Here is a 27398-nt window from a genome sequence, read left to right as displayed (position 1 = left end):
TGACATCATAAGCACTCGTGGCTGTGTGGCCAAAAGCGTTTGCCTGTGAATTTTTGCCTTCTTCCCCTCTTTCACGTTTCATGTTTGAGCCCAGACACTCCCTGCTATTTTGATTGAAAGAAAAGTTTTGATTTATTTTTTGGGGGGTATGGGGTTCAGCGCAAGGGTAACAAAAAGTACCCAAGAGTAGCTTCTTTCTCTTCGTATCCTTTCTGCCGAAATATCTGATGAGGAGGTTGTCATGTACTTATTCTGTTACATTTTCATGTTTTGTTCGTATTTATTTTTTAAATTGTTGTGAGGTATCAACGTTGCCCATGATCGAGATGACATATAATAATGAAATATCCTTAGTATAGCAGTTGTGTCCAAACGGAACTTCATGTTGACCCGGGCAAGGCCGGGTATCAATGCTAGTCATAAATAAACACTTGTAAAAATTCATTTTTGAACGCATGCATAAAAAATGTCAACCATGGAATTGTTAATACAGTAATGCATTGTAATACAGCTTTCTATTCCAGTAGCTTCTTTATAAAAACTGCAGATTTGTGGATCTCTCTTTCTGCTGACTATTTTCCTCCTACCTATAGCTTTGGTCTTTTCTAGACTAATGCTAAGAGAAATCTCCTATCATTGCAATGATTGTTGTTCTTAGCTCCTTACATCAAATGTCTTCAAGCCTTGTTTGGAGCAATTTCCATTAAACAAAAGGTCATTGCTTTACTGCAATTCAATGATATGATCAGCCACTTTAATGATTGTCTCATCAGCAGATGTGATCCTGGATGGGCTTTACAGTCGGTAGCCCTTGCTCCTCCTCTCCCAATTTATATCTGTGAGGTTATCTCAAAAGTAATGTCTATTAAAACAATCCTGAAATTCTTCCTGAACTGAAAAACTCCTTCACAGTCTAAATTAGGGCAGTGTGAAACTATCAGTCCCCTCACCCCCACCCCAAATATTGGGAAGTGGGTGAAAAAAAAAAGTATGACAAAAGAAAGGGGAAGTGGGTTTATCAATAGAACAATGGTTAGGAAGTTGTTCACAAAGATACACAAAAGGAAGCTGACACAAGATTGTTGGTCAAGGTGTGGCAAACAAAAATCTAGACATAAAAGGTATATTTACAGTCGGTTTTTGGGCAGTTTTAGTTGTGGCCATGGATTTTGAAACAGTTCATAACAGCTAAGGATGGTTTCGAGTTGGACACAAGAGAATGCAGGTAATAACTTAGAGGAGATGGGGAAATAAATTGATCAACTGACTGACAAACACAGCCTCGACAGTAGATATAGATATGGACGTTAACATGCAGAGAATTGATGGTGTCACACACACCCACACCCAGAATGCAACTGATATTTGCTGAATGTGTCAGAGTTTGTATTTTATTTTTATACTTGTGAACCACTGCGCACTCATCGGCAACTACCAATGTAAGAGACAATGAAACAACCAGAATGAAGGTTGATATGGAAACAGCTTTGGGGTCGGTGGCAATGTTGTCAAGTGGTGTACTACATGGATCTCACAGCAATGTCAAAAGTTATTGACAATTTTACATATTGTGGCCAGGTGTGCTTATTATTGAACAGCAATAAAAGCAATAACTGAAATTTGGACAGGTAAGGTATAGACTGAAGTTTATTTGTACCAAATATGCTTGAATTGTAGAAAGAATTGGGAATTTGATTCATAATTTCGTGGATGACATTTTGGGAAGGACTGTATAGAGATAAAAATGTTGCCTATTTTATTAGTATCTTCTGTTATCTACCAAAGTTTTCATTAACAAAGGAACAAACAAAACACAGATTCATAAGAAAATCTTTCTTTATTAAGTAATTTTTGTATTTTTATGAATTTAAAGAAATTAACTTCATAAAAATACAAACATACTGACATATTACACATTCTTATAATTGACTGTTTGTTTCATAACTTACTTGACTTTTTCTAAAACATTTTCAGTTAGTCTAGCCTAGCATGAGGCAATATTTTACAAATAGTGTTTGTGTTAAAATATGAATATAATTACATTTTTTTTGCATATTTCTAATGAAATATTGAAATGTTAATTTAAATTCAAATGTAAAAAGAAAAATAAATTTTATTCATTAATCAGAATATATCGAAAATAATAGTTTATACAAAATAGTTGTTATATTTTCTATAATCCAGTATTTAAAAAAAAAATTTTTGTTTTAGAATCCGGGACATTTCTTAATTGTGAAGGATCAGGACTTTATTCTTTGCAAAGTTGCTGTAAGTTGTTTCTTCATATTTTTTTAATACTTAATCTATCATTAATGATCCTTTTTTTTATGTGTTTCTTACTTTGTATGAATTCTTATAAAATCTATTTTGTAAACAGAAAAATACTGATGCACTTGTGACAATTATAATGCAGCAGCTTATTTTTATGAATGTTTTACCAAATTGTTTTAATTTTTAAATTATTTCTTATAGACATAATAAAAGTAGTTGCTTAGATTATCTATGTGTCTATAAAAGTGGAATTGTCTGTGAGTATGTGTGTGTGTGTGTGTGTGTGTGTGTGTGTCTTTCTGTCTGTGTATGTACATTTCCCTACCAAATTACTCTGTCAGTTTTCAGTCTGCAGACTCGAGATTTAACATAAGGGGTATTGAGATTTGGGAAAATCCTTTTACTCAGTTTTCGGCCAGAAATTTAGTTGTCAAGGGGTCAAAGTTCAACAATTTCACCTTTGAAAATTCTACCAAACTACTCCACCAATTTTGGGTCTGAACACTTGAAATTTTAGATTCAGGTTACTTGGACATGGATCAAACATTTTAATTTGATTTGAGCCCAAAACAATAAATGTTAAGGGGTCAAAATTGAGGTCAATGTTAAAAAAGAATTTGACCTGCGGTCTCTACCAAATTACTTAGCCAATTTTTAGTTTAAACATTTGAAATTTTACATAAAGTGTATTCAGACATAGGGCAAGCTTTTTAATTGAAAATTTGATTGCCAAGGGGTCAAAGTTCAAAAGATTTGAGGGTCATTCCGTGTCAAATCATCCAGAAATATGGGATTTTAAAACTCATATCCCCCAGATCTGGCTATAGTTTGCACTGCAGATAGACAATATAGGAACTAAGAAATCCTGAAAATTTGAGCACATAACTCCAAGCGGTTTCCAATTTAGAGCATTTTTTGTTTTGGCGTTAGTCGCATGATGTGACAATTTGGTGATGTCATTTCTGTCGTGTGGCTCTAAAAATTCACACAGGTCCAAAAATGGCATCAGATTTTCTAAAAAATGAAGCCTTATAGAGATATTAAGAGTTTTTGGATTTTTTCACATGTGTCCCAAAATCGAATGAAAAAAAGGGTGTGGTTGGTATGGTAACTCATTGCTTTTTTCATATTTTTTTTAGACACAATAAATTATCTTTGGACCAAAAATGGTTGAAAGTTCTTGTTTTGTTCACTCTCAGTTTCTGTTGCAAGTTGGGTATATTTTTGATGATGAAAAATATTCCCTCCCTCTATTGGATATGATAATCAATTTAGACATGTAGTAAACTTATGTCACACCTTAATTTTGGAATAAATTTGGATGTAAGCCAGATACTAAAACAGTTAAGTTCCGGTAACAATTTCAACGACCTAGCCGTTTTCAAGATTAGTTGATGAGGTTTGGAAACACCAAGCTGGATAAAAGTATGCTTCTTTTTTTTTTATAAGAAACTAGTAATAGGATGGTAAAAATCTTCAGAAACTTCTAGTACTATCTCAAGCCAAGAATTTTGATTAAGAAACGTCTTGAGAAACTTTTTAGCCCTCAAAAGACTATGGGCAGTCATTTTGACACAACTTTTTAAATTTTTGTTTATATTTTCCTGAAAATGTGATTTTTTTTCGCTCTGATTTTCTATATAGCTTCCTGAATATTTCTAACCTACCATAAAGTGTCAAAAAATTAAAATTCCAAAATAATAAAAGTGACCTAAAATGATCAAAATATAAAATTTTATTGCTTTTCATGCAGGGATACTTAAAACTACATGGAATTTATCTGAAAATATAAAAATGTTGATTATAGCAGCAAAACTTGACAAAAAAACATTTGGTTTTCCTGAAAATCAGCATTTTTCTTAAAATCACAAGATTTCTTGACTTGACCATACTTCTTGAAGTCACTGCCACATCAACAAAATGCAAAGCACTACTAATTTTTGTTGATATGTGATCTAAGAAGGTTAAGAATGCAAAGGATATAAAATTGTTTCAATTTCTTGTGTTTTGTGGAGTTTATACACACATTTTTCAATTTGAGTGTCACAAGTTTGACTATAATCGGTGCAAAGAACTTGAGAATCTATTAGACTTGGAGCAAGGAATTGTTGAGACAAATTATTTTGTAAATTTGATTTTTTGGACTGAAGGAAAATAAAGGTGAATTATCAACCATTTGTTTCTATCACAAGCAATATTTCCAAAATATTGTTTGTGATAGAGCAAAGACCACAAAGAAGTGTTGTGGTGGGTTTTTACAACACAAGAGGTCAAAGGTAAACGACTAATATCTTTACAGATGGCAAAAGGTCTGGAGGCAAGAGGGTATAATGTAACGCCAGGTCACTTTCTTTGTTGTCAGTGCACAAAGAAATATCTGAGTCTTGATGACACAATGGATCCAGACTACAAACCAGTCGGATTCTGTGAAAACTTCACGAAAAACCTTGAGTGCGAAACTGGTATCCATGGATGTTTTCCCTGTAGTTCTGCACAGTGTTGCTTCTCATAGCCGTGTTCATAGCATCAAAAGGAAGTTAGAACAAACTGTTGAAACATTCAAAAGTGACATGTCTATCGTGATAAAGTTGGCGTTGGTGAACTGACTGTGCAGAATTAATGCCCAGTGAAACAGACATCAAAGAAAAAACAGCAGAACTGGATCAATTACATTATCTGATGAAAGAGAAGTTAAAGAGTGCTTCAACTCCTAATCAAATCCAAATCATGACACTTGCTCCTGAATTCTGGTCTCATGAGTACAACTCCAAATTCTTCAAGGTGTCTGAGTATGTTATTCGAACTGCCAGAGAACTGACAAATAGTATTTTGTCAAACCTAACTCGATTTTTCCCGGAGACAGTCGACACGATAATACAAATGTATGAGAATGATGAATACGGCCACCAAATACAAAATGCAAAAAAAAATTTTGTTAGTTTAGCAAAAGGTGTTCGCTTGATAGTGTGTAATTTGCCTGAACAACTGGATGTTGTAAGTGGTGTGTTTTAGCTGGATCTACAGGTACACATTTTGTTTTGTGACGTACATCAGAATGTCAAACTTCTTGTTGATGCCATGAAGTGGAACATCGCTTACAAAGATTTGATTTCAAAGTTAGTTTGTGATTCTTCTAACAAAGAGCATATGATGCATCGCTTTGAAAACTGCCCTGATAGAGAAGCATTGCAGAAATTCTTGGATGAGGAGTTGTATGATTTGAACCCTGATGACGAGTTTCATTTTAGTCAATGGGACACAACCAGCCATGCAACATTAACATATGCAGAATATAAAGATCTGTTGATTGATACTTTTGATAATCTTACTAGACACTCATATCTAATTGTTCTGGGAGACTTTGCAGAAAACTTTCAATTTTTAATACAAGACAAAATTCAAAGTTATCATTAGAGCAAGGTATATTGCACCCTGCACTCAGAGGTGATTTACTACAGAGATTCTGATCAGCAGCTAAAGCACATTTCATTATGTTTTATTTCCAATGACAAAACTCATGACATTGCATTCGTGTATCAAACTCAGACACTGACTGTTCACTTAATCCAAACCTTATTACCACATGTGAACAAATGATGGCTGCAGGGCTCAATATAAAAACTTAAGAATTTCATCAATTTATGTTTGCATAAGGAGGACTTCGGTATCGAAGGTGAGTGGGTTTTCTTCGCCACCAGTCATGGAAAATCCCCTTGTGATGAAATTGGTGGTTCAGTAAAACGCCATGTGGTTAAGCGGTCACTTCAATGCCCTCTTAAATAATCAAATCTTTGATTATAAAGCTATGCTTGCTATCTGCCAGATGTCTGCCATCCGTTTCTTTGCGATCAGTAAGGAAATCATGGAGAAGGTGAGAAAGTCACTTGAAGCAAGGTTTTCCAGTGCCAGCAACCAGAGCTAGTCACCTTTTTGTACTATTATCAACATTACAAATTGGCCATAAGTTGTCCCGTGTGGACGAACTATATATTGATATTCATGACTGATTTGCCATCAATCCTTTATATCTCTGACATCACACCAGTTGGCCGCAGATTGATGATACATGGCTTGTTCCCATCAAGAAAATTCTTTGTGTTGTATTCCCAACAACATGTATTGGAAGGACATACGCAATAACTGACCAAGAGTATCAAAAAACCATTTCTGCATCTCAGTGGCATAAAGAACACAGCAGCATGTAAATGTTGAATGCTGACTTTAGTTGTGAAGTCTTTTCTGAATACGATTTCACTGCAACTGCTTTATCTTTATTTTTATTTATTCAACTTTTTTTAATGGACGCCTGTTTGAAGATGAAATTTATGGAATTTGGCACGAATGGTCACTCCCCTGACTTAACCCCATACAGATCAAAACTGGTTGCTTCTTAGAGAATAGTTCAAGTTTGTTTTTGTGTATGAAATAGTATGTTCACTCAAAGAGGGGCCTAGCTAAAACAAACAGTCCTTATCAAAATTGCCATGTTTTGTATAAGGAAAAGGAACAAGGAGAGGAGTCAAAAAGGCAGAAAATGAGTGTACATAGTTTTTGAATGTCTCAAGACTTTTTCAAAAGTCTTTACTTTCAACAGACAATGTGAGTCAACAAAACAAGAACTTTTAACCATTTTTGGTGGAGACACAATTAAATATGCGAGATAAATATATGGAGAAAGCCTTTGTTAGAACTACTTTGATTGTAAATATCTTATGGAATTGAGCCTGTTTACTTTTAGCATCTGGCTTACTCCAAAATTTATTCCAAAATTAAGGTGTGACATAAGTTTAACACATGTCTAAATTGATTATCCAATGGGGGGCGGGGATATTTTTCATTATCATCAAAAATATAACCGACTTTCAATAGAAACTGTGAGTGAATGAAACAAGAACTTTTAACCATTTTTGGGCCAAAGACAATTTATTGTTTCTAAAAAAAATATATGAAAAAAGTAATGCGTTACTATGCCAGCCACACCCTTTTTTTATTCGCTTTTGGGGCACATGTGAAAAATTCCAAAAACTCTTAGGCTTCATTTTTGAGAAAATCTGATGCCATTTTTTATTCCTTGGGTCAAAAAACTTACCTGTGTGAATTTTTAGAGCCATACGATCTTTCAATCAGCAAATATTCAAAGAAATGACATCACAAAATTGTCGCCTAGGCGTCACATTATGTGCCTATGCCAAAACAAAAAATGCTCTAAATTGGGAACTGCTTGGAGTTATGTGCTCAAATTTTCAGGATTTCTTAGTTCCTATATTGTCTATCTGTAGTGCAAATTATAGCCAAATCTATAGATATAGGTGTCAATTTGACACGGAATAACCCTTAAGCTTTGTGGTCTCTAGCAAACTATTCAGCCAATTTTGGGTCAAAACATTTGAAATTTTACATAAAGGGTATTCAGACATGCAGCAAGCTTTTTAATCAGTTTTTGGGCAAAAATTTGACTGCAAGAGGTCAAAGTTGAAAGTGTTGACCTTGGCAGATTCTACCAAACTCCTCCGTCAATTTTGGGTCTAAACACTTGAAATTTTAGGTGTAGGTTACCTGGACATGAGTCATATTTTTAAATATATATATATATATATATATATATATATACACATATGCACATAAAGTTATGAACAGTACGTAGGACCTGCGCAAAACTGGGCTGAACTGCTAGTAAAGCTAATAAAAGTTGCTAATTAATTAATTTCTACATTTCTTTTTAGAACTGAAAGTAAATTTATACCATTTTCATCATTTGTGAAATTTTAAGATTTTTAAAGGTAAAATAATTAATTCATTAAAAAATGCTAATAGGTTATCATTAGCAATTATTAACCAAGAATTTGTTGATAATTCTACGTTAAATATAAGTTGAAGAGTGATTCTCTCATCTAAACTTAAAATTATTTCTTTAAAAGAGAAAATTTTAAAGCAACTTTTAAGAATTTAAATTTGAAAATTGGTTAAAATGCTTTTGAAACCATGTATAAAAGATGCAAAGAACTTGTTACATTTTAAATATTCTACTAGCAGCCACGATGCTTAAACATTTTCATTAACAATGAACAGACACTTCAGTAACATCCAGAAGAATTACTTATTAATTTATTTAAAACTGGTAGGACTCATGTACCGGCATTGCCAAGTGGAAGCATATCATAAAGCCAGCACAGATTCGATAAAGCCTTCATCACCCAGGAAAAAAAAAAAAAAATTAAACTATGGTCATTAGGGGGGGGGGGGCACATTAGTACTGTTTTGGGGCAATTAATTTGCGTATACTGGTTGGCACTGGCTGCTTTTGCAACTGAAACTCATCAGTGTCAGCCTCTAATGGAAGGAAGTGATAATCACTGGCAGTTAGTACTGTATACAAGTGTTTACTTGTGATCTTTGATTGTCAATGCAACTGTAACAGTTGATTCCTTGTGTACAGTGTCGGTCATTAGCGGCCATGAGCAATATCAGCCTCCAGTAAATGATTACTGGCAGTTAATGCTGTGTTGAGGCATTTACTAATGGACCTTGCTTATCTGTACAACTGTCACAGACACTTCCTGACATACTGTGTCAATCACTAGACCATGAGTATTTCCTGCATCTATTGGACTGCTCTTAAATGAAGTTGTGGTGGCTAATTGCGTTTACATTGGATTCCTATGTAAATCTCAATTATGACTAACGTTGGGCTTCAGTGAACTATTCTAAAATGAAATCTAATGTGGTTACTGTCACTTCATAGCACTGGCAAGCACTGTTGGGCAAATCACTTCTCTTCAAATGTAAGTCACTGTCATACAGTGACCTACATACAGAGCACTTTCATCTGTGGTGGTCATTGCTTTTTTAAGGTAGTTATTTTCACTTCATGGCATGGGGGGGTGTTTCAATTAAATGTAACTGTATATGCTATAATAGAAATAATGAAAATAATACTCTTAATAATAAGAATATTAATCTTAATGATAAAAAAATAATAATAGTAATAATAAAAATGTGAAAATACACATAAGTCATAGAAATTATAGTCAGTTTTTCACATGAGCACATTTTTAATAAAATCTGTGTTTTATTATTATATTATTTAAAAGTAAACTAAACCCTGTGTATTGCTTTATTGTAGTTAGTTACTTAGCCTCCCTCTTTCCCCCATCTCACTTTTTTTATTCATTATGTTCCTTTATATTAGCGGTCACCAAAATTTTTTTTTACTGCCGGCCAGATAACTAATAGAATGACAAATGCGGGCTGCATAATCATTCTACTCAATGCTTGCAATCAGAATGGGAGGTCTGAGAAAAAAGACAAAAAAATAAGTTTAACATTCCATGTTAATCATGAGTGGTGCACGTGCTATAAACAAAAGCAAAAGTTATCATGATGCAAGTAACTGTAAAACGCAACAAGTTTTCCTTCTCTGTGCTTGCAAATCAATGAACTCCATCTTTAATTCAACTGGCACATTGAGATTACAATCAAACAGATTCTTGAACAGATAAATGCCTTGCTCAATTTTGTCAAGATCTGAAAATGTATTTAAAAGATGTTCCTTCAAGTTACGAATAATCTTTTTCAGAAAATCAAGGTTGACATCTTTGGCAATTGTAGCGCAAAACTCTCTGAAACAGTGAAAATGAGAAAAAGTTTTCTCTTACTAGTTGTGCTTCAAACAATGACAGCTTTCTCCAAAGTCTCCTGATAATTCTGTAAAGGTTATCCTTTCAAGTTCAATTCATATGGGATGTAATTTCAACCAAAAATAACAACTTTGACAGTCAGGTAAAATCAGACAGCTGTGGATCAGCTTTTTCACTGAGAAAAATATCTATTTCATTTTGGAGGTTCTAAAAATGAAACAGGAGTTTACCATAACTAAGCCACCTTATTGCTGTGTTATAAGGCACGTCATAGAAATCAGAATCAATTTCTTCAAGAAAAGCTCGGAACTGATGGTGATTGAGTGCATCTCCCCGAATGAAGTTCACAGTAGAAATGACTGGTTTCAGTACACAAGATATATCTAAGTCTTTCTCACAGAGTGCTTGCTGATGTATGATGCAGTGTATGAACAGCGCACATGGAATTTGCAAATCTTCCAACTTAGTCCTGATGTGTCCCAATAGATCCCTCATTCCAGCCATGTTTTTCCTTCATCAACTGTAACACCTTGAAGTTGATTCCACTTAAGAAAAGTTTTCTGCACCTCCATGAAAATGCCTTTTCCAATTATTGTTCCATGCATGCTGCAAACGGATGCTAATTTTTCCATTATCTGAGAGACCAAATTGACACGATGAATGAACACGGGAAGTTGTGACGTACTCGAGACATCAATAGACTCATCCAACACTAAAGAATACCACAAAAAGTTCCTAGCTTTTTCGCATGTTTGTTCTCTCCAAGTTCTCCGCATAAATGAGCTTGCCAAAATACTAATACTTCCAAGGAAATCAGATTTCTCAAGGCGCAAATCATTTGCTGCTTCCATCATACACTCTTTGATGAAGTTGCCATCATTAAACATTTTTTTTCTGCCATCTATTTTATATACTATTTTCTAATTGGTTTGAGTGATAGATTCATTTTCAGCAAACTTTCTTGTGAAAAAGTTTCTTTAAGTTTCTAAAACACATATCATCATATTTCTCAGAGCATAACTTTTCAGAAAATTTTAAATATGTTGATAGATGTTTTGTTTCATAGTGACGCTGAAGATTGTACTCTTTCAAAACCACAATACTTTCACTACATATTATGCAACTAGTTGTCTAGTCTGTTGTTTCTCCGAAGAAGTACTTTCTTTATTGAAAACACAACACTATGCATTCACTTTTTTTTTAAGTCGTCATAAAGAAGGGTGAAGAAAGTGGAATCTGAAAATAAAAAAAAAACGATTGAATTAGAAACATAATCAAAATCCCGTGGAAACACAAGAAAAGAACTATTTTAATCTTCAAAGATTATTCTGGATAATGTTTATTAAACTATTTATAGCCTGTTTATTTTTGGATATTATTTAATGCAATTTGCTTTTGGATATGAGTGAAAGGAAAATTAAGAAATACTACCTTGTACAGGGATTGAACACGCAGCTTTCAGATTATGATACTTTTGTGTTTGATACATTCTCCGCTCACCCTTCTCATTTCATTCTCCTTTCCATGAAACTTCAGTAATGACTGAAAAGCGTACAGGCATTGATTAATAGGGCTGTGACAACAGCGTATTCTTTTCATTGTTTTGACTCTTGAGTATATATCCATTAATATCTTATATGTTTTTATATAGACGGCTGTGGTTCTCGGTTGATTGACTGTGTCTTACTGTGTCGGACATAAACTTGAGAGTCAAAAGAATGAAAAGAATATGCTGTTGTCGCAGCCCTAAAGATTAAAGAGTTTTTATTTTTATTATTTTTGTTAATAAAAAAAATTAATTTATTAAAAAGTTTGCACAATTTATTTATAAATTCCCTTTTTCAGGTAATCACAGCTGTATTCCAAATGCTGAAGTACAATTTCCTCACAATTGTCACAAACTGCAAATTGTAGCCCTAGAAAATATAGCACCGGGAGAGGTAAAAAAAATCTAATTTTGAACTAATTGATATATATGTATGAATCGGTGTCATTGCTTGTTGCACATGTCAGTAAAAGCAGTAAATCAATGATAGTTACTTTCTATCATATGTAATGTGTGTGTGTGTATTTTTTTATGGGTCACAGACAGAGGTTAGTGTGAATCATTAATCATGCTAGCAAATTGAATGAGACATTTTGATTGTCTTGCACAAAACTTTGTATAGTTCGGGAAACCTTTTCTCAGTGATTATTTTACATGTATTAGATGAAAGAAATCCTAGCTGTCCAATCTGTTGAAAAATGCTTGAATAAATATTTAAATATTTAGCCTATTTTTGTACAAAAATTTTTCACTGAATTCAATGGCTTCTGTTTTTAAACAAATGCTTTTAATATAGTAATTAGACACAATTTTCTTTTCAAAAGTGCTTCCTATTTACGAGATACCTTCTATAAGTTTTCAGACTTTTTTCGTAGGGGCACTTGATAGTACAGACATGAAACTCTAGTCCCCTTTGAAGTAATCTGCTGCTGCAATGCACTTCTATCGTTCTAACAACTTCTGGAAGGCTGCATGAAAATCTTGTGTGAGCGTGTTAATGATCGCAGTTTTGAAATTCACCAGCTGTGACAATCAGGCTTTAGTAGAGTGTATTTCAATTCCAGCTGTATCTGTTCACTTGAACTTGAAATCATAAACTAGCAATACACACGGACAATAAAAGCTTTGGATAATCACAGATTTAAAGGGGGTTCTGCTAAAATTGTCATATTTTAAAAACCAAAGCACTTTAAGTTTTCAAAATACCACCATTTAGTTCGGAAATGAATATACTTTCAAATGAATTAATAAATAATAATGTACATTATATATTTCAAGAGTTTTAAGCAAATAAAGTGATAAAAATCTTATTATAAGACAGTGTTTTCAGTAAGGTTTTGTAAACCACCCCCCCTTCCTGATTTGTAAATGCTCGTACCGTGTTTGTATTAAGAATTTTGTCATGAAATTTGGAAACTAATTAGAATAGATGCCACTTTTAATAGTTTGGGATATCTGACATACTTTTGACTCGTCATTTTTTGTTGTGTTAAAAAGAAGACTTCAACATGATGAGTATTGAAAATTTTGAAAATAAATTTTCTTTGGAGACCCACTCTTAAATAAATCAATCTTTTTACTGTTTTTATCCATTAAAAGTATAATTGTATGTTGTTTTCTCTTGTGGTAGCTAGCAATTTAAAATCATGATATCCAAAAAAAAATCGTTTCTATTTCAAAAAACTATTTGTAGCAGCAGTAGCAATACTATCAGTGATAGCATGGCTGTAAACAGACGTTTTTTTGTTATTTCAGAACAAATTAAAAAAAAAGAATTGAAAATTTGAACATAAAAAAATGTTCTTACATATTTAGTTAGAGCTATTTTGTTATTAGAACATTAATTAGAGCTATTCAGTTATCAGAATCTATCATTAAATCCCAACCAGTCCTGCATTATTTCTGGTCAAATTTAAAAAATATTTATATGGTTGAAAAAACAAGAAAATAAGCTTTCTAAATATATAACTTGCGTGCACTTTTATCAATTGCATTAGTTTTTAACAATGAATTAAACAGCGTTTTGTTTTGAACAACCGAAAATGTGAAATAATTTGGTTCACGTGTGCAAGTGGTACCCCCACCTCAATATTTTTTTTTATTTTCATCTTTTTTACAATTTTTTTCAGTGGATTATGTAATCAAATGGACACTAATCTACCAATTATAAAAAAAAAAAATGCAAAATTAATATTTAACTATTTGTAAGGGGTGTTCAGTTTCTAATGAAGTTGAAAAATAAAAAAAAAACTCTTAAACTGGAAAGTTTAACAAAATAATGTGTCACTCAGACAAGAAATGTAATCTTAATGTATATAAGCGAAAATGTATGTATGTATGCTTTTCCTCGATGTTCACAAAAGGCTTCTTTCAGAGAAGCGCTCGCTCGGTTCACAACTTCTTTAAACTTTTTATGTCATCTATAAATTGTAATATCTCACACTTAACCATGGAGCTCGCCCGTCTATTTAATTTTATTGACTTTCAAACGTTAATTATTCGACATTTCCCGCATCGGCACGCGTTACATTCGGTTTTCGGTATAAACAAAAAGCGAAACTTGACTCTAATTACTGGCCGAAAGCCAGTGGTCTCTAGAGAGCTAAGTAACGTTTGGTCAATGTCGACTTTGTCATATCAGATGGTAGCTTTCATTTTGAGACGAGCCGGGTTTTTAAAAACAAACAAACCGATTTATTGACCTCATTAAAAACTGTCCCACACAAAATGCTAACTGCTGAATACCTATCACCGTCACGTCAATCAAAAACGCGCACCTGTTTTTTTTTCACACTTTACTATTTTCCAACTGCGTGTCAAGGCTTCGTTTTTTTTTCACGGGCACCTGTTTTTTTTTCACATTTCGGGTTTTTTTCACACACACCTACAAACACACGGGCAATGCCGGGTACCCTTCGCTAGTCTATATATATATAAAAGCGAAAATGTATGTATGTATGTGTGTATGTTTGTGTGTCTGCTAAAAACTTTCGACAGGCAGAACAAAAATTCACAAACTTGGTCTCATATGAAAGCCCCATCCTTCGCCCAACAAATATCGAAAAATTGGCCAAAAACGTTAACTTTTCACCCTGAAATCAACACTTTTCTACAGGGGGGGGGTGTCAGCAAACACCGTCCTCTCATGACGAGATAAGTTCTACGCATGACGCATGCGTCATGACCTGATTTAGTTTAAATATTTGAAGAAGTGAGAGAATTTCATGTGTGTTGTGTTAGCTCAATTGGTTAGAGCGTTGGGTCATTATCTAAAAGTTTTGGGTTCAAATCGTGGTGTGAGATGTCTTTTTTTTTCTTTTTTTTTTTTCGATTTTTATTTTTCAGAAGTTTTAACGTTCGTTTTTCTGTTTTCTTTTTTGTTTTTGTTTTTCAGGTTTTTACATTTAACATCGTTTGTTTTTTTTGTTTTTTTTTTACACGGTGGTCACTACTTATCAAGACCTGGAAGCCACTCAGGGATAAGGGTTTGCCTTACGTTAGTTTTTTTTTTATCCCCCCCCCACACACACACACCGTCTGGGTACCCCCTGCTTTATTTTTCAGATAAGTTTTAATGTTTGTTTTTCTGTTTTCTTTTTTTACTTCGCTTATTCTTAGGTTTTCATTAACAACCACACACACCTCCAAACACTCGAGCTATGCACGGTACCCCTCTGCTAGTTGAAAGTAAAAATCAAATTCATCCAAAACTTGTGAACGATTTTGTCAGTTTTAGCATAAAGTTTTGATATTTAAATAGGTGAGCAAAAAATACTTTATACTTTTGCAAACATGACGTCATTTGTTTAAATAAATTTTATTTAGACTGCTTGTCATAATTTTTGTAAAGTTTCACGCTCCTCATTTATGTAAGTTTACATATTTAAAAGTAATTTGATGTTCAAAATCTAAGCCATAACATTTTCAAAAGCTAATAATTATGAACTACCAACCATAAATATGGATGTCAAATGCCCTCTTAAAATAATAACTCCCCTAACCCTAACCTCTAACCCTAGGTAGGAGTGGCAAGCCTCCTCCTAAAGCTTTCTTTAGCCCTAACAGTAATACTAAGTCCGATTGGCAAGCTCCCCACCAAACAAAATTTGTTGGTAAGCTACATATTAGCGTAAAACCCCCCAGATCTTCCCTTAAAGAAAAGTGCACATGATTTATCTCCCATAAAAAAATTTGTCAACTGTCCTAAAATGCTAGAATGGTTTCGGAATGGTGAATTATTTTACATTAAATTTATGTGAAACCAATCCCAACTCTAAATCCTAAAATTGTTTTTGTTTTGTTTTATTTCTATCAAGTCTTCAGGATGTTCACACATAATTTTCTTTAGCCCTATCGTTAACCCAAAGTTAGAGTGGCAATCTCTCCACCCTCTCATAATTGCACAAAGACCCTCTTAAAAAAGAAAGCGCACAAGATTTATCTCCCATAGAAAAAAAATGGTTAACTGCCCTAAAATCCTGGAATGGCTCAACATGGGAAATCATTTTACATTAAATTCTAAAATAATATTTGTTTATCTTTCATTTAAGTTTTTCAAGGTGTTCACACGTAATTGTCTACAAAGGTAGAATCACATATTTTGGAGAGGTGGTCCGATAGGGTGGGGAGGTTAACGGAAGATATTAATCTACAATAATACCAAAGAAATATTGCAATATATATATTTTTTAATCAGTTCTAGATTTCGATTTCAGTTATTTGTACATAAAATGCATTACAATTCAACTTTGAGTTCTTTAACTTTTTTTCTTTTAATGAATACATGGCATTTTTAAGGAATTACAGCATATTTATGTGCATTTACTGCAGATTATTTAGAAACCATTAATTTCTGGAGCATATTCTAATTCCTAGCACAGAAATACACTTATACGGCAAATTCATTTGCTTAATCTTATGTTTTAACAAAGATACAGCATTTTTGCTGAAAAAGTAGTGTAAAAAATGTGACAAAACATGTATGGTCTTAAAGAGGAAAAAATATTCAAACATGTGAGGCACAAAAATAGTCATAAGGTAATTTTAATCGTATTTAAAAAATTAAAAAAGATTCTTTCTTAAATCATCAAGCTCTTTTGCTATATTGAAATATTTTAACCCATTTCAATTTTTTCATGTGTATTGCTAATAAAACTTGATCAGTCATCTCATAAGACGTATTGCAATACCATAATAACATACTAAATTTTCAAGAGTCTACAACAGTTTTAAATGCTTGTACAAAAATGTCTGAAAACTTATTGAAGGTATCTCATACTTATGGAATTGTAAAGCTGAGCCCAAATGAAAAGATTATATCACATGCATTCACTTCTATCCCTAATAACATTGGGAAATTAGTTTTCAAGTAACAAAAAATAAAATAAGTTGCAAGAATGAATACCATCAAACAAAGCTGGTTATTTGTGAAGTTGATTTTTCTTAGGATGTAGAAATATAGATTTTGAAAGACTTTTTTTTTGTCAGATGATGTGGGTTCAGATGTTTCAGGAGAGATAAAAAGTATCCACCTTATAAATTGAGGTATGACTATGATAATATGACATGTTGGTTACAGAAGGATAAGATAAAAGATGGCAGCAAGCTGACATATTCATAGAGACAGAGAAAGGCATACATAATGCTTCTAATCTTTAGAATAAAATAAACTTTTCCTCAATTTCATTGACTGTTAGTTTTTAAACTAAAACTAATGCGTTTCATCAGTCACTTAGAACAATTTTTTTATATGTATTTCAAGAAAATATGCATTTCCGTTCTAACTTCAGCTGACTACAATATGGTTGTCTTCAAGTTTAACGTAAACAAGTCCTTGATTAGCCGTTCCATATAAGTTAACAAATTTACCGAATTTCCATTTACTAACGATTACTGTATTGTCCAATTTCTACTGTACACTCTTTAACCCTTATCCTCGAGTGGCCTCTTGGCCTTGGTAAGTGGTGATGCTTATTAAAAAAAAATCATTTTGTTCCCTTTCAAAATTTCTTACATTTTCCAGCTAAGCTACTTTTACCAGCATAGTCATTTACAGAGAAGGATATGCTAATATCCATTTCCACAGATTCCAGTGTTGTTGGAACTGTTCTTAACAGGGTGACTTTTTGCTAAATCACTATTATTGTTGCCCTACACTAAATTTTAAATCTAAATACAGCATCTTTGCATCTTCAATCCAGCACTAGTCCACCACCTCATAGATACTAAACTTCTTTTTGACCAACAGTATGGATTTAGGCAAGCTCATTGTACTGTAAATATTCTAACTGTATAATCTCTGAATGTATATACCATGCACTGGACAAAGCAGGAAGACTAAAGCAGTAGTCCTTGATATATCTAGGCCTTTGACAGGGTTTGACATGAAGGTTTTCTCATGAAAATTAAATCATGTAGTATTATTGGGCAAATACTTATAATCTGATCCTTCTTAGACAAGACAAAAATCCAGATTGTCCTTGATGGTCATATGCCACACCAACGATATAAATGCGGGTGTGCATCTTTGGACCTCATATTCATAAATGACTTCCCTGATAAAATTGTTTCTAAGATGGGTATATTTGCTGATGACACCACACTCTATAACAGATACAAGGAGAAAATGAATGAACACATGTCTAAGGCAATGGCTAAAACCTTAGAAAATAACCTTCAATTTGTAGTGAAATGGGGACATAAATGGATGGTAATGTTCACTGCTGCCAAGATTAATCTTCTTTCCTTTCCTTTAACAATTACAGGAAGACTTCTTAACCACTGACTAACATGATTAATAAAACCTCTTCATTCAAACTCCTCAGCCTAACATTCACAGGCAACATGAATTGGAACAAATGCATTGAAGATATTGCCAAGGTTGCTGCAAAGAAGGTGGGCTCAACCTACCATGCTTAAAAACCTGAGAGTATTCTATATCTCTACAGAGCCACCATTCGCTTATGCATGAATTGTTGTTGCCACATCTGGGGATCTCTTGCTTATAGACAGTCCAGAAAATATCCTCTAACCCTAACCTGTTCCTGCACTATCAACCCTGTCTCATCACCACAATGTTGCATCACTGTGGCTATTTTTAAACTATTTTAATGGAATGTGCTCTGATGAATTTGTAGTACTTGTGCCCACACAACATAAATACCCCAGACAAACCTGACAGGCAATAAAATTCCATCCCTGCACCGTAGAGATTTCCAGATGCTGGAAAGTCTTCTATTCTAATAGTTTCTTCCCTTGAACTGCTGAAGACTGTCGAGTTCGCTCCCGATTTTTTGCTTCTCTAACTGTACTGATATGCAAAAGTTGAAATGTAATGTGAACAGATATCTCGCTGGTCAACTTTGTACATAGTGTCCGTGTAGATATGGACCCAAATTTTAGCTCCTTATGTGCAAGTGGTATTGTGCCTTGTTTTCAGTGAATACGAGTAAAAAAAAAAAAATGGTTGCGAATTTTGTTTTTGTTTCTTAAATAATTTTTTTGCTTTTTATTTTTCTTTAACAGATTTATTTCATAGCTTCTGTTTGGAGATAATCCATACAAAGAAAAACTGACATTTACACATGCATTTCTCCTACTGTTGCACTAACAAATAAATATACATTTCTAAATGGTATACATGCCCATTGATTCTGACGAGGTCATCTTTTTCTTTTTATTGTAACAGTCTTTTTAAAGAATCACTCATGTCTCTACATCAGACATTATTTTTTAGGCATATTCTTTATTTTATTTTTTGTTTTACTATAAGTGACACTGCTTTCTAACAGTCATATGTCTTTAAGCAAAAAGAAAAAAAGGAATAAACAGGTTGCTAAGTAGAAATAAAAATGCTGTAACTTATTTAATCAGCAATTCGTCTGAAGAAAAGAAAATTTGGGAGAATCAGTGACATTATGCAGGAAATGTATTGCAGCTATATCCATCGCAACATTTTACTGAATTTTAAAAATGCAATATTTCAGCTCTTGTTGACTATCCTGTAATCTTGTTGACTACATTGAAACTTTCTAATTTCTCTACTTTACCCAAATACATTGTTATCATTTTTTAATCCTCTTTCTAATGTTAGTAGCTTTACTAAACTATCTATGATCTGTTGGGTCAGTATTTTTTATAGATGCTATAATAGCATTTCAATAAAAAAAACCCCGACTTTTCTGGAGCTCAGACAAGTTGTTTTTTCTGGTCCAAACATTATGAACTATCAAAAGATACTGAAGTGAATAAGGTCAAAATTAGAGTTGTTCATCAAAAAACTGCAAACAATATTTTTCAGTTTTACTGCATAAACTCAATACCAGACTGATGCATATTTCAATATCTTTTATTTCCAACCAAATTTTTCCTCTGCAGTTAAAATGTACACATTTCCAAGCAAGATAATAAACAACATTCTCCAAGTTTTAATTGTAAGTAGATTTTTATGTTATAAGATTATATTTGTGTCCCTCATTGATTACAATTTTCTTATTACTTCCACAGGAAATCTGTATCAGTTATTTAGATGGTTGCATGTTAGAAAGAAGCCGACATAGTAGGCAGAAACATTTAAGGTGAATTTATTTTTTTCTTTTTAATGTTATTTCTATTACTGTATGTTTAATTTACTGAAAATGAGTTTATTATGGCTACGATTGAACTTGCAAACTCACATAATCAATGAAGTGTGTTTGATTTTATCAAAGTATAACTAAATTAAATCTAAAATTCTAATCAGAAATAATTAACAACAGTCAACATAGTAAATGATAAATATTTCGAATATTTTCAAGAAAAAATAAAATTCATTGTGAGCTTTTTCAAGTAAACTTGTAGCCTGTATACAAGCAAACTCTTTAGTTTTCATTTGAAGTTTAAATTATGTCAGTTGCAGACCATATTTGTTTGCAATTTTCAGTTGTTAATTTGATGTATATTTTCTTTTACTTCTGTGGTCAGTTAATCTTGTCTTCATGAAAACAATGACTTCATTTTTGCAGAATTATGAACAAGTTGTGGAAGAGGCAGAATTCTTCTGGAAATTTGTGCTAGAAGAACAGATAAGATTTCAAACTTCCTCGGTAATCAGCAAGAAGATTTTGGAAAGAACGTCCAATATTCAAAATTTGACTACGAGGTGACATCAGAGAGAAAAATGTATAACCATCGATCTAACATTGTCAGAACACTGGAGTTTGTTGCTGATATTCAATAAATTATTGATATTAAACCCAGGCACATCAATGTGTGCAGTTACACATAAAGAATTAGAGTTAGTACATAAAGACATCTGCTATGTTTCATACAAAATGAAGAAACGAGAATTTGTGTCAAAGGTAATGCAAGAAAAGTAACTGAAACATGCAAAGAAGCTGATCAACAGGTTGAAAAACTCGACTGAGCTATATATATATATATATATATATATATATATAGGCTGTAGTTTTTCTCAGCGAAAAAACTTCTACCAACACCAGAAGATTAACTTTCAGAACTACTGCATCTGAAGACGTTCCTAGAGCCAGGCAGAGTTTCCAATGACAGCTATATTTTTTAGGTGTCGTCAGCAATGAGGGTAATATTATGTCACCCCATTTCTTCCTTTAGAGCTTTAGCCTGAACATCGATCTGTATGTGCATACAGTTGATAGTTGTATAAGATATGTAGTTGATAGTTGTATAAGATATGTAGTTGATAGTTGTATAAGATATGTAGTTGATAGTTGTATAAGATATGTAGTTGATAGTTGTATAAGATATGTAGCTGATAGTTGTATAAGATATGTAGTTGATAGTTGTATAAGATATACAGTTGATAGTTGTATAAGATATATAGTAGAGACATCGATGGATACTGTTGTGTAACCCGATTGTTTGTTGGGAATGTGACTTGGTTTGTTTGTGCTATGAGAACGTTTCTTGAAGTAGCATTACAAGCGTATGCTGTATTTTCATGGACATTGGCAATATTACATACCCAATGTGCTTCAACAAGTCATATCTTTTTTATTTGTTGGTCAATTTTTAAAAGAATTACATTGATGGAAAGAGAATAAAATAAGCATTCCAATGATGTTAATTTATTTTTCTTTTATGCGTTCAATATTTTTATGCTCCAAGTTAAAAATGAAAAATTGGTAAAAAAATGACGACAAAAAGGGAAACACTTTTTTCAATGTTTTCATTTTATACGTTACGTTTGGAGACACATGCGCGGGGTTAAATTTGGTTGGATATGGCTGAAATTTTACAGGCTATATAAACAAAGAAGTCCATCTCTACTGGTGTTTGATTTTTATTTTTACAACGATAGGAAGCAAAGTTATGAACGAGCAAAGTTGACGAAGAATATTTCAAAATTGAAGAGATAAATCTGCATATATCATCCATTTTCATATAAATAATAGTTTCAGAATTATTTTCATGTATAATATGTAAATATTTGATAATTATTAATTGCGCGAAATTTTATTTCAAATGTTATCTTTTATAGAAATCAAATTCGCTTACGGAAAAACGGTCGCTAAGCGCGTCATGCGCTGAGCTGACTAAAGCATTCTCTTAAAAATAGAAAACCGTTTCTGCTTTCGTCTTACTAGACTAGTCATTTTTTATTCTGAGTTCGTCAATTTAAAAAAATTATTTTCAAGTTTTTCAAATTTGATTTCCAAACAATACTATTTTGTTGTTTTTAACGCTTTCAGTACACGTGCCCTAAAAGCGTTAAAAGACAACAAAATGTACTAAGTACATGCGTTTAACTACTTATTTGTACTTAAGGTAGAATTGTGTTTTTTAGTGGTCAAAAAAACAAAAAAGCATAACAAATAAGAGGTACTTGTGCACTTACGCTACCATGCTGAAATAATGTTATTGTTTAGAAACCCATTCTTAACATGGGGAAGGAAGGGTGTTTTTTGTTAACTATTCTGTACTTTTACTTAACAATTAAATAAAAAAAGATATTGTGAAACTTGAATTTATTTTTAATTCATTGGCAAGACTATTTTTTTCGAATCTGTAAAACAAACTCGTTTTTTTTTAACTGAGGATATCTAAATAATAATAATAATAATAATAATAATACAAATAATTAGGCGGTTCGATAAAGAATTTCATTGTGATGCATTTTGTAAATTTTTACCTTGTTTCCACCTTAACATTTTTCTTTAAAATGACTACCTTTTAAGGTTTTCGAGTATACTGAAAACGAATATCGCATTTAAATTTTCCACAAATAAGTAGCTTTCCAGATATTAAGCAATGTCATTTCTTACGTTGTTGCTGGTGGCCATCTTGGTATGCGCGTTTGTGCATAGTTTCTCAGGGTTGCGCTTGCGCGTATCAAGATGGCCACCAGTGATAACATAAGAAATGACATTGCTTAATATCCTTATTTATTTGCAGAAATTTAAATGTGATATTCGTTTTCAGCATACCTTAACACCTATAGAAGTAATTTTAAATGTTAAGGTAGAAACAAGGTAAAAAAAATTACCGTTTTATTTCTTTGTTTACATAATTGAATTTTCAGTAAAACAACAGAATAGAAATGACAAAAAATACCATCAACTGGTGAATATATAGTTGTTGTTTATCAGGATTCTTGGTATCCTGGTATTGTGGAAGCTACATTCCAGGATTCATGTGGAGTACGATTTATGGTTGCATCGCAGAAAATAGGGGTACATTTTGTGCCAGATAGAGAGGATTAACAAAATTAACAATTGGACTGGTCCCAAAATGCATAAATTCTGGTTGACTATGGGAATTTCCATCTTTTACAGAAATCCAAAATCTATATGAAAATTTTTCTTTGATATATTTCTGAGATTAATTCATATCTACTCAATTTTTTTTCTTTGAGGGAAGTAGTAATGAATGCTCTATAGGCATTCAATGGTTACACCCAAGATTAAGCTCTCCTTTGGTGAGGAGGCAGGAAAATGCCTATTCTCAATAAAGCTATATTTAAATACTACTATAATACTTAGCTTTGTTCATAAATAGACACCCACTGTATGATACCATGCGGCAGTTTTAAAAAAATTGAAATTTGTACATCTGAATTTATAATTCATGGCTTATGGTAAAGAGATACATTAGATTTGACTGCATAATCAGAAAGAGCACACAATTTTACATAAGAGTGCCAAATTTCATGAGAATAGCTTGAAAAAAAAATAAATGATGGCGAAATTACCGAATTTCTTGAAATGTTGAGGTCCGTAATTTAGCCCACTTTTTCTACAGAAAAATGTCCACAGAAAATTTGGCATTAAAATTCTCATAACTTTTAAACTACTGATGGTATTTGCATAATTCAAACGGTTTTAAGCATCTTTTACATAGCTCTTTTCATGCAAGTAGATAAAATAACAATTATCTAAAAAGAAAAAATCAACTTGTAATGCTACTTGAAGGGTTGTTAAGTCCAGTGTAAGGCAACACAGTTGATCCCTGGTTGATAGCACATTCCTTTTAAATCAATGTCTTGTACGTGTCAAATTCTCAGCATCATTATGGGCTGGAACTTTTTTCCATAGAATTCTCTCTAGAGGTTTGAACTGTTGTATTGGAATTGGATGCTTGTAGGCATTGTAATCATGAACAAACAACTCATGTTTTGATAAAATTTTTATTTTAACGTTTAAGAAGCTTTTTCTCAGAAGTTGAGTTGGCATGTGACAAGTCATACTTTCAAACATTATTGCGACCACCAATGTTCAAATTCCTTCTGCTCAACACATCTCTTGTGGTGACAAAAAACGAGAGAGAGAGAGAGATAAAGAGACATGTATTGTTATTAAATTTGAACAGATTGTTCTGAATTTAAACCAATGTCATTCAACATTGATTTTATCTTTTTCAACCCAGCTGCCTTTACTTTTTGTCAACAAACTGTCAGCCTGAATCAAGCGAAGGGTTGCTGTTTTTTCCACAACACGTTTTTCAATTATAAGCTAATTATGAGTAGAAAGCTTTTAAATGTGAGCAACTTAAGCTCTCCCAAAAGTGCCCTTATTGTGCCACAGAAGGACAAGCTAAAGAGTAGGATCATCAAAGGCATGTTGCGAGATTAACAAAGGCTTGTGGCCAGTTCTGAAATGATCAAAGCCAAAGCTGGTTCATCGATTGCGACAGAAAAAGTCAGGAAGACAAGCTGAACCACATCTTCATAGTTGTTGTTTCATTATATCAAAAAGATTAAAGAAAAAATTATATCTAAACTGAACCACATTTGATGAATGGAACTAGTTATTTTTTCTAGGCAATAATCTAGCGAATAAATATCGTCTGTACCATATATATATTTCTTTGCTTTAAAATTTATTACCTTTGAATATATGACATTTTGTATCTCTTTTTGTTTTTTTAGAGATAACTACTTGTTCCATTGCAATTGTTTCAAATGCCTAACACAAGCAACAGATCCAGATGTCACTTCAAGTGAGGAAGAAGAAGATGAGGAAGAAGACATGGAAGCAGAAGAGTCATAACATTCAAATTATTAGTCAACATGTATTAAAAATAATCCTGAATCTTTAATATAAAGTTTTTTTTTTTCTTTTCTAAAGAATATTTTTTAGAGTTTATTTCAGTCTGTTTTATATACTTACTATTGCTTTTTTGTTTCATTTTATTTTTAATCATACCATTTATATTTTTAATAGGATTATGAAAGTTATATGAAATGATTATAATATCGTTTGGTCCAATCAATAATAATAATTATAAGTGCTTATTCTAACTCGACTAGAGATGTGATAAAAGAAATGCAGTAAACTATGTAATTAGGTCACATTTTCATATATGTTTGGTCTCTTCTTCTCAATACCAAGATTTGGATGGTGTGGCTGAAGGGATTCTTCCTAGTTTGAAGCTGCACATCTGATCATAGCATGATCGTTATGCTAAAGCCATTGCAAATCACAAGTGTTTGAAGTCCATATCTCACTGACCTAAAGGAAATATGCCTAGATTTAAGGGTTGATAGTAGCTTTCTGAACCTTTCCTAAGCAAAATACCACGGTGAGTAATGATAATGTATTCACAACTACCAGAATTTAACACATCACTCAGGTAGAAGGTAGTTTAAAAACAATAAAATATGGAATTTTTTAGAGTGGTTTTTATAAATAGCATATTTTAAGCAAATCAAGCTAAATTAATCAAAAGTTTAAAAAAAACAAAACAAATAAACTTAATTTGTGTTAAAAGACGCCTCATTATTTTGTAAGCATATGCAAAATGTTGCTTTTTACCATTATCTGAAAAGTGAGTTTAAGAATGTAAAGTCTGACCATGCCGAACACATCAAGATTTGCTGAAAGCACCATACTTGCATGCTGTTATGATAGAAAATGTGCATCGTTCTGGATGAACTGTTGCAGAAACACAAATGTCTTGAATCCTACGAAGATCAGCCTACTAAAGAAAACTTGGAAGCAAGTCATTCGATAGCATAGAGTAGAATTTGGAAATTGCTGACCTGTTGAACTGGAGAATGAACTTGCATAATATCAGAAAACATCTGACCACCGAACAAGGAAAAAGTGGAGTTAAATGAATAGAAAGAAAAATATCGTATTTATAGCATTAGTTTTAGTAAGATCAACTTTAAGAAGCACGCGGACAAAGGAAATTTGAAATGTGAGATTAGAATAACGATAACATGCGAAGTGCCAGAACAACATCATGGCACGCAAGAGAAGAAAAAAAAACAAAAAAAATAAAATAATCCTGATGAAGGCTTTTTTATAAGCTGAAAATTTGAAACTTTAAATAAATAAATATCTGTTTATTTAAAGATACAACTTTGCACGTTATCATTCTTTTAATCTCGCATTTCAAATTTTTTTATAAGTTTGGAAAATTTTTTTGTGAAAATTGAGAATTTGTATTTTTATTACAATTCTCATCTTGATATTACTCTCATTCACATTTCAACGATCTAACCTCTGAACGATTTCATGAGAATATTTATAACAAACTCAAGAACCAGTATGAAATTTGAAAATAGAGCTTTTATTTAATCCCTAGAAATAAATTGTTATATGGCCCAATGGTTAGGAGCATGGCTTAACAATCAGTTTTAAATGAGTCTCCAAGAAATTGCAAGTTCAAGGTGATCATAACTAAGAATAACAAAAATACTTCTACCCAGTCCTGGCTGATGGAATGTGAACAATCTATCCTCATGAATTAAAGAGTTTAATTTGAAATTATGTACAAATTTCCAAGTTTTTAAAAAATAAATCTGAAAATCAGCTGATATGTTGTTAATATGAGAATAGTAATCTGAATGATCCAAAAGTCTTTTGTGTTTTATGTTAACTCGTCTTTTGTTCTCTCCATCAAAATTTGAGATGAATCCTTTGAGCCTACGAAAGTCATAGATTGAAACTGTCTCTTTATTTTGGTCCTAACATTTTTTCTGGCTTTACAATTTCATCAAATTGTTGCTCAGTTAATAATTCAAGTTTGAGGGCTGCCTCTTTTAATGTTGTGCCTTCCTTATGTGCCAGTTTTGCAATTTTAGCAGCATTATCATAGCCAATGTAAGGATTAAGCGCTGTAACCAACATCAAAGACTCGTTCACGATTCCTTGGAGACGTTTCCGGTTAGGCTTGATGCCAACAACACAGTTATTGGCAAAGGAAACACAAGAATCTCCTATCAATCGTGTAGACTGTAAAACATTTTTGATGATGAGAGGTTTGAAAACATTAAGTTCAAAATGTCCATTACTTCCTCCAATACTGACAGCCACTTGATTGCCCATCACTTGAGCAGCCACCATCGTGATTGCTTCACACTGCGTTGGATTCACTTTACCTGAAAGAAAATTTAAAAAAGAATAAAATCATAAGTTTTTATTTTTTGTTGGTTTAATAATCAACTAATTTTCAGGAAACTTGTTTGTAAATCTATTATGAAA

The 27398-nt window shown here is 32.6% G+C and overlaps 2 protein-coding genes across 4 annotated transcripts in view; one reads left to right on the top strand and one right to left on the bottom strand.

The window, feature by feature from the left end:
- Positions 1-25011, top strand: part of LOC145246025 (protein-lysine N-trimethyltransferase SMYD5-like) — a 60917-nt gene extending 35906 nt beyond the window's left edge. For both annotated transcript variants that reach the window (XM_080107849.1, XM_080107850.1), the window contains exons 9-12: positions 2212-2268; positions 11754-11848; positions 19960-20030; positions 24836-25011. In XM_080107849.1, the coding sequence (XP_079963975.1) occupies positions 2212-2268; positions 11754-11848; positions 19960-20030; positions 24836-24956 (344 nt within the window). In that variant the 3' untranslated portion in view covers positions 24957-25011. The remainder of the gene's footprint in view (positions 1-2211; positions 2269-11753; positions 11849-19959; positions 20031-24835) is intronic.
- Positions 25012-26463: 1452 nt separating this feature from the next.
- LOC145246024 (fumarate hydratase, mitochondrial-like) overlaps positions 26464-27398 on the bottom strand; it is a 56344-nt gene continuing 55409 nt past the window's right edge. For both annotated transcript variants that reach the window (XM_080107847.1, XM_080107848.1), the window contains exon 9: positions 26464-27295. In XM_080107847.1, the coding sequence (XP_079963973.1) occupies positions 26871-27295 (425 nt within the window). In that variant the 3' untranslated portion in view covers positions 26464-26870. The remainder of the gene's footprint in view (positions 27296-27398) is intronic.

The sequence above is a fragment of the Euprymna scolopes genome, chromosome 23 (genome assembly GCF_053919585.1).
Source record: "Euprymna scolopes isolate OS-2025 chromosome 23, ASM5391958v1, whole genome shotgun sequence".
Taxonomy (NCBI): domain Eukaryota; kingdom Metazoa; phylum Mollusca; class Cephalopoda; order Sepiida; family Sepiolidae; genus Euprymna; species Euprymna scolopes.
This window is presented reverse-complemented; position numbering and strand designations above follow the sequence as displayed.